The sequence below is a fragment of the Fragaria vesca genome, linkage group LG6, assembly GCF_000184155.1.
Source record: "Fragaria vesca subsp. vesca linkage group LG6, FraVesHawaii_1.0, whole genome shotgun sequence".
Lineage (NCBI taxonomy): Eukaryota > Viridiplantae > Streptophyta > Magnoliopsida > Rosales > Rosaceae > Fragaria > Fragaria vesca.
The window spans coordinates 5,619,248-5,627,470 of NC_020496.1; the positions used below are offsets into that span (position 1 = coordinate 5,619,248).

At 39.3% G+C, this 8,223-nt stretch overlaps 3 protein-coding genes across 3 annotated transcripts in view; 1 reads left to right on the plus strand and 2 right to left on the minus strand.

Annotated features, from left to right (window-relative positions):
- Nucleotides 1–1,209: 1,209 nt before the first annotated feature.
- On the minus strand, nucleotides 1,210–1,824 carry LOC101304990. The gene has a single exon (XM_004304976.1). The coding sequence runs from the start codon at nucleotides 1,822–1,824 to the stop codon at nucleotides 1,210–1,212; it is 615 nt and encodes a 204-aa protein (XP_004305024.1).
- A 701-nt stretch (nucleotides 1,825–2,525) lies between these two features.
- LOC101305287 lies at nucleotides 2,526–3,170 on the minus strand. The gene has a single exon (XM_004304977.1). The coding sequence runs from the start codon at nucleotides 3,168–3,170 to the stop codon at nucleotides 2,526–2,528; it is 645 nt and encodes a 214-aa protein (XP_004305025.1).
- Nucleotides 3,171–6,342: 3,172 nt separating this feature from the next.
- Nucleotides 6,343–8,223, plus strand: part of LOC101305580 — a 2,718-nt gene continuing 837 nt past the window's right edge. Inside the window, exons 1-2 of the mRNA XM_004304978.1 lie at nucleotides 6,343–6,418; nucleotides 6,524–6,754. Coding sequence (XP_004305026.1) covers nucleotides 6,392–6,418; nucleotides 6,524–6,754 — 258 coding nt within the window. The 5' untranslated portion in view covers nucleotides 6,343–6,391. The remainder of the gene's footprint in view (nucleotides 6,419–6,523; nucleotides 6,755–8,223) is intronic.

Sequence of the window (8,223 nt, forward strand, 5' to 3'; positions counted from 1 at the left end):
ACGAATCTGTCTGAGAATCTGATTTTGGCAAAACAGTCAACTTCGACGGGATTTTGTGAACAGCTCCTGATGAACCAGAATGTGTGTAATATACGGTTGGAAAGCTAAATGAGTCTAGTTTCCAAAACCGTTTACGGTTCGTTCATATGTATTTCCTAGAGGAAGTTACGACTGTTCTAGTAATTGAAGGTCATGCTGCGCGGAATCCTGATTTCCTGCACGAACTTATGTTTTGAGTTCACAAGCGACCTTCTCCTCAAGATCTAAGTGTAAAAGATCATTTGAGGACAATACGGCATGATTTAGTTAATCATTGCCCAATGCCACATTTGAAGACATGTTAAAAAGCATTGACATGCTAAGTTGTTGAAACTTCCATGATTAGTAAGAATCAGGAAGAGCCCTATGATTGATGTAAAGATCAGGGGGGGTGCGAACTTCAGGGGGAGTTTAGCACATACATACATGTCACTATCAAATATGAAGAGTGCGTTGTACTCTTTTTCTCCTACGATCAAGGTTCAGTTTTTCTCCCACAGGGTTTTTGTGACTTGACGAGGTTTTTGACGAGGCAACAGATCAGCACCATCGGCATATCAGCTCGCGGCACAAGGGGGAGTGTTCTAGGATATTCTCTATGTGTGTCTTGGCCTTATGCCAATAGGATATGTAGTTAGACTAGATCTATGTATTCATATCCTTACCATATTGGTATTGTGTAATTCCCTATATAAAGGGCTCCTATCAATGAATAAGATGATGATTCTCTTGCTATCTCTTTGTCTCTACACTTTATCCTTCATCATTACAAAGTTTATTAGGAATATTAAATTATGGAAGAAATTTTATAAAAGGTCTATCTCCATGCACCCTCCAGCGCCAGCGATGGCGCGCTTCCACCCCAGAAGACTCCAGCAGCGTCCCCGACCACTTTCCCTCTCCGGCGAGTCCGTTCTTTTCTAGTTTTCCGGCGAGTCAGTTCTTTTCTAGTTTTCTGACGAGATCACCCAAAACTTCAAACAAAGTCGATCTCGCCGGAAAACTGAAAAAAAAAAGAGATTCGTCGGGGAGGGAAAGTAGTCGGGGACGCTGCTGGAGTCTTCTGGGGTGGAAGCGCGCCGTCGCCGGCGCCGGAGGGTGGAGAATGGACGGACGTCCTCACTTTAAGCCGAGTGCGGACGTCCGCTTCTGATCCTATATATATACACTTCATGTTCTGCATGTGTAGCCAATCCCTCTACGATTAGTAGGGAAATAGGCGAACAAGAAGCTTGACAGAAGTCCAACGACCAAAGGCAAATATATCACCATCGAATACTCCATTTGATCTTTTATCTCAGCCGGAAAGTAGCAGGTCTGCACCTCTAAGCTGCTACAAGCAAATATCAGAAACACAAACACCGAGACAAACGCATGAAGATAATCCGCGGATGTAATCCTCATATCCTTCAGTTTATCACCAAGAGCTTTCTTTTCATTCTCAGGGTCTTCATAGTTGAAAACGTGAAGCCCGTTGCATGTTGCGATGCCATAGTACACTTTCGAATTCTTCCCGTTTTGCAGACTGTCGGTGAAGGAAGAGAGGAAGCAGACGAGAGAACAAGCTAGCATGACGAGTGCAACAAGGCACTTGTTGAAGGTCTGGCATCTACCGTTGTAGGAAAGGGAAGGCGTGATGGCTTGGAATGCAAGAACAGTGCCTGTAGGTAACAAGTTTGCTAGGCTTCCCACACTGCTAAGTGCCTTTTGGTGCTTTGTGCCGCCTTTCAAAAGTTGTGGAAAATCAGTCTGTGGATCAGACGGTGGTGGTGGTGGTGGTGGCATGGTGGTGTTGGTGTTAATTGGTGTTGGTGTTGGTGTTGGTTGAGTACTAATTGGTTGGTTACTGAGAAGTGGTGTTAATGAGTTTATATGTAGCAAGATCGGCTCGATTACCTTGAGGTTTAAGGTACCATGGTGTGATGCTGGTGTTGCTGATTTGGTTTGATCATCATGAGATGGTGGTGGTGGTGTTGAACTTGATAGCTGCCCAATTTGTAGCACAATTTGTTGATCTTCCATTGAACGGAAAAAAGAGGCGGCCGCCGCAGGGTTTGCTACTGGTGTTGACGACGATGGGTTTATGTGTTGAACAAACGGTTCAGCCATGTATGGGATATGAGAACGTTGTGTGGCAATGGGAATAGATAATGAGGTTAAACGTGATACGAGTTTAGGCTAAACCTCGTATCATATGTAGGGATTATTGCAAAGGGAATATATGTAATTTGGGTGCATTATTGGCATGTATATGCTAATTACATAAGCATAAAACGTCCTATTTACAAGATAAAGAATAAAATTTGTTCCCACTCGATAAAAGTGGAAACTTAATTGGCACGTTGTCTAAATACAACAAAGAAGAAACAAGAAGATTATTGAAAATATCTATGATTTTCACTAAGTACATGACTTTGATATATTCGGTAGAACAGATTCATATGTATTAAGTGCCTGAAGTGATCAGTGAATCCACATATTGTGCATCACATATCATTGACAGTCCTTTGGGTGGAGATGATGTCTGCGTATCCAATTCCTCTTCGAGTAGTTGGAAATATGGTGAACAAGAAGGTTGACAAAACCCCTGCACCTAGTGGCAATTTCATTGCAAGTTCACTGATATTTATTCCCACTCCAGAAAAGAAACAACTTTGCACGTTGGAGTTGGTAAGAGCAAAGATTAGGAACACAAGTAGTGAGATGAACGCATGAACAAAATCTATGAACTTTATTCTATACTTCTTCAGGTACTTATTCATATCTTCCTCCATGTCATTGTTGTTAAAGATGTACATGCCTTTGAAAGTGGCGATTCCATAATAGAGTTTTCCACCATTGTCATTGTCGATGAAGCTGTCAGTGAATGAAGATAAGAAACAGAAGACAGCACAAATTATTATGACAGATGAAGTAAGGAACTTATTGGATAGTTGTTGGCAACATCCGTTGTTGGAGAAACTCGGAGTTAGGGTTTGAAATGCAAGGACGGTGCCTGTAGGGAGGAGGTTAGCTAGATTGGCTGCAATGGCTAGGGTGTCGTGAACAGGGTGGTTTGAGCCTCGCTTTACCGTTGCAGGAGGAGGTGGTGGCGTGAGTGGTTGATCGATAGATGATATTTCAGCAGCCATGAGGAAAACAAAGACACTGGCCAGTTGATATTTCAGCAACGTACCATGGTTTATGTTAATTCAGAAATTCTTAATTTATAGCTAGGAAATGGAAGATGATGATACAGTACAAGCAAATCATGCGAGTTGTGCCTTGTAGAGGAATAGCGTGAGGGACAGAAACAAAACAAATTAGGCCTATCTTACGAAACGTATCAATGACATGTGATTTGTAGCAATATGCCTACTCTTACTGAACAATAATGGGAAGCCATTCTTACATTTTCCCAGTTGCTTGTCTTTTACGACTTCAATCTTGGATGGTTTCTGGGAAGAGGCACTTGTTCCAAGTTGAATTTGTATTAGCAAAAAAGATTTGATAAGTTACGGTGCCTAGTTTTACTGCTCGTGCTAGTGCACACCCTCCCGGAGAGCCAAAAACTGCAAATCAACCCTCTATTGCTGTCTGCATCTTCAGATTATGAACTAGCTTGTGCTTGTCCGAACTCCGGAGAGGTAGGTACTACGTAATCCAGCCGTGGAGAAACAAGAGTGATTGTTTCTGTACATATATGTAACCAAGCAAAACGTACAGGTAAATGTCTTCTTCAACATATTTGTGTGCCATATAAGATAAAGAGGATTATCACAAGAAATATGTACCTCATGGATTCCCAACAACTTGGGGCCTATTGCCCATTACTTGCTTATCAATGTATACCCTTATACCCTTCACATCGATTTTAGTCATATTTCATCATTTTTTTGTGTAAGCCAGCCAATTCATGTATGTACTCATGATGTATCTGTTACTTTAGATATACGTAATTTTGTCTTACCATATAGAGTAGCGTTTCACAATAATATATCGATGAAGATGTCAGTAATATTGTCTCCCATGTGAGTGAGATTGTTTATACCCTGACTTGAAATAGAGATTCACTAATCACACGTTACTTAATGGCAGTTCGACATCAAAGTAATCAGGTAACGCTTTAGAACTAACTGGTTTGTTTCACAATACAACAAGCTCGACAGTCTTTAGACCAACTATTCGATCACATCAGCCACGTATCTGCATTTTCACCGTTCAGTTTTTGGGTCCCAACGAGTAAATCACATCTGAAAAGTTTGCCAAACTGATTATCTGTACTCGTTGAACTAAGTTGGCTGAAACTTTTCAAAACTGATCTACTCGTCGGAACCCAAAATCTGATCAATGAAGATGTCCATTTGTCATTTGTGATCGAATAGTTGGCTTAAAAGTTTCGTATTATGAAACTAACCGGTTAATTCTGTAACGCTATCTCAAGTAATCTTATGGGCTTCTAATTACCAAGACCCAAGGATTTGGGGCCCAGATTCCAACCTGCGCTTTGATAATTGTTTTTATATAAGGCGTTATTTGTTCATCACTAGTTATATGGTTTTAGAGTTCTTGCAGAACAAGAAATCTTTATGGCAGGTCCAATATAAATATTAAGTACCCGATCCTCAGAGATTTATAGGGTTTTTCACGATCAGCGTCACCCATTTGTGTCGAGAACAACCAATAACGATGTCTGTCAACGACAGAGCAGTAGCGGTACGTAGTTCTAGATATCTCTATCTCCATACCTACGATACTTTTTCCTTGATTCATCAGATTTTTCATGTAATTGTTCACTTTTTTCACGTAATTAAGACTTGTTTGATTGTAGGCTCTAGAGAAATTAGGTAAGGGCTTCGATAGGATGGGTCGCGGTTTGGAGTGTGTTGCTGTGGTGGGTGTGATTTACCTGGGTTTCAAATTGTGGTCTGATTATAGCATCGAGTTAATCGTCTCAAATCCCGAAACCAAAACGACCAAAACCGCGCCGGGAAGGAGGCCATGACCTGTGCTCTACCTGCATGCAGTCAGAAGGCGTGTTCAGCTTAGTGTGTTCACAATGCTTCTTAGGGTGTTTGGTGTTTATTAATTTTAGTCGAATTGATCTATTAAATAGCTGTGTTTTGTTCCCAGATTAACAGATTAAAAGATTACTTCCCAGTTCGATGACTATGTATTTTGTTGGGTCTGATCGATCACCACATCCTCTACGACAAAAGTTTTGGTTTTTGTACTCAATCTGTAGTAGGAATGAGTCCACCACATGGATCGCCATCGACTAATAAGCAGCTGCTGTATAAGTAAAAAAACATTTTGATAAGTTACTGTGCCTAGTTTTACTGCTCGTGCTAGTGCACCCCCTCCTGGGGAGCCAAAAAATTCAAATCAACCCTCTACTGGTGTCTGCGTCTTCAGTTTATGAATTAGTTTGTGCTTGTTCAGAAGATGGTAGGTAAGTTAGCCATGGAGAAGCAAGAGTGATTGGTTCTGTACATTCATATTTGTAACTAAGCAAAACAGGCAAATGTCTCCTTCAACATTTTCATATTTGTACCACATGGAGTTCGACAATTTGGGGCCTATTGCCCATAACTTGCTGATCGATACAGATGTATATGGTATACAAATTCAAAAAGTGGTCCACTCACTTCTATTATTCAAGGGCATACAAAAGACATTTTGAGGGGATAAAATTATCATTTTACTATATTTTCAAGCAATGAGAGTCACATACTTAGTTTGTATGGTATACAAATTTGTATACTAGAATTTTCCCAATATATATACCTTTTCATCAATTTTAGTCATATTTCATCATTTCTTTTAGCTGGCCAACCCATCTACTTAACGGCATTTTGAATTCAAGTAATTGAGTAACGCGTTAGAACTAACTGGTTAGTTTTATTATACGAAGCTAACCAACATTTGTACAAACTATTCGATCACATATCAACATTTTTACCATTCAGTTTTTGGGTTCCAACGAGTAGTTCACCTCAATTTCAGACGAATATGGGTTATCTACTCGTTGAACCAATTTGGCTAAAACTTTTAAAGATGATATGCTCGTTGGGACCCAAAAAGGGAACAGTGAAGAGGCTGGTATGTGACCGAATAGTTGGTCTAAAAGCTGGTTAGCTTCGTATTATGAAACTAAGGCCTAAGATTTTGGGGTCTAGATTATCCGTTCCAACCTGGGCTTCGACATTTGTCTTTATCCGTTCCATCACTGTTTGGTTGGTTTTACAGTTCTTGTACAACAAGAAATCTTTATGGCAGATCCAATATAAATACTAAGTACCCGATCCTTAGAGATTTATAGGGTTTCTTCACGATCAGCGTCACTCGTTTGTGTCAAGAACAACCAATAACGATGTCTGCCAACGACAAAGCAGTAGCGGTACGTAGTTCTAGATATCTCTCTCTCCATCTTCGATACTTTTTCCTTGATTCAGATTTTCATGTAATCGTTCACTTTTTTCACGTAAAACTTTTTCGGTTGTAGGCTCTAGAGAAATTAGGTAAAGGCTTCGAAAGGATGGGTAACGGTTTGGGGTTTGTTGCTGTGGTGGGTGTGATTTACCTGGGTTTCAAATTGTGGTCATTGAATTATAGCGTTGAGTTAATCTTCTCAAAAGATGAACCCCAAACCGAAACTAAAACCAAAGCCGGGAAGGAGGCCTTCACCTGTGGCGATTGCAACAAGAAGGCAGTGTGCTCTACCTGCACTCAGAAGGTGTGCGCCGTCTGCAAGCAGAAGCCGTGTTCATCTTAGTGTGTTCCCAATGCTTCTTGGAGTGTTTGGTGATTATTAGTTTTAGTCGAATTGATCAAACAGTTGTGTTTTGTTTATGTTTTTGTTTTTGGGATGATTAAGAAGTGTGCTCTTATAGAGGTATTTGGATATATGTATTTGGATTTGCTGATGAGAATTTCACTCTCAAGTTTCTTGAAGTCTTGGTTTGGTTCTCTTTGATATGTTGAACTCCTTTTATCTTAAATATTCTGCATACATAGTATTAGATGTTCATATCTAAGATAAATTAAGTATAGTGTTTCACTGTCACCAGAATAGCACTCGTACTTGTTTACTACGTACCTTACCCGATTGATAGTTGATACCGTATGGAAGCTTCTGACTTTTCGGCAAATCAGAAGGTTATGGATGTGTGTCACTGTGTTAGGGTTGCATTGTATGTGAAATAGCTTGCTAATCATTTGTACTTGTATATGCTGATCGAGACATCTTATATATGTTGTTCCCTTCTATGCCTGTAATTAACCTTTTCGCCTACTGTTTATTTGATGTTGATCCAATTCGTCATCATTGTTCAAGAAGTTATATGATCCCTTTTGATAGCAAGATCACAGCTCACTGAATGCTCAAGAGAATGTTATGATGATCAACGCATATGCCATTCATGATTCATCGTTCCACAGAACAGATTTTATAGAGGCTTCCTTCGAGTGTTCGCCCCTTTGTACAAACAGAACAGATAACTTGAAACCATGAAGAATGATATATTGCAATTAATGTAAGGACTCGTTTGGTTGATGGAAAGGAAATTGGTTCCTTGATCTTTCCTATGTACATAGGAAAGTAAATTTCCCACTAGTTTCTCTATAAGGTGTTTGGGAACGTCGAGAAAGTAACTAGGAAATGTATTTTATTTTTCTTTCTAATGTTTGGTTTATGCATGAATAGGAAAGCAAGTAACATTAATTTACCAATTATATCTTTAGTATTAAGATATAAAATATTCAACATTCAAAAATTGTAGAGATAATTTGGTAATAACATGCATTAAAATAATATTTGAAAAGTTGCAATTAATGTGCAATTAATGTTAGGAAAATATGAGGGAGATCGAATCCCATGGTATGTGGGAGGATCCGATTTCCCATCTATTTTCTCATACTGCAGTAAAGTCTTTCATTTCCATATATAGGTGTACCAAACAAAGAAAATGAACAACTTTCCCTTTCCAACCTCTACAATCCGTAAACCAAACGAGGCCTAAGTGTAAGACCGAGTGTACTTATCACTAGTACTAGAGAGATAGTGAAGACACAACTTGCTGGCAACCTTAATTACTTGCTCAATTTTATTTCACCGTACAAATTTATGTGCCATATATAGGTTAAGAAAAAAGTACCACTTTCTAAAAAAAAAATTATATATATATATATATATATATATATAGT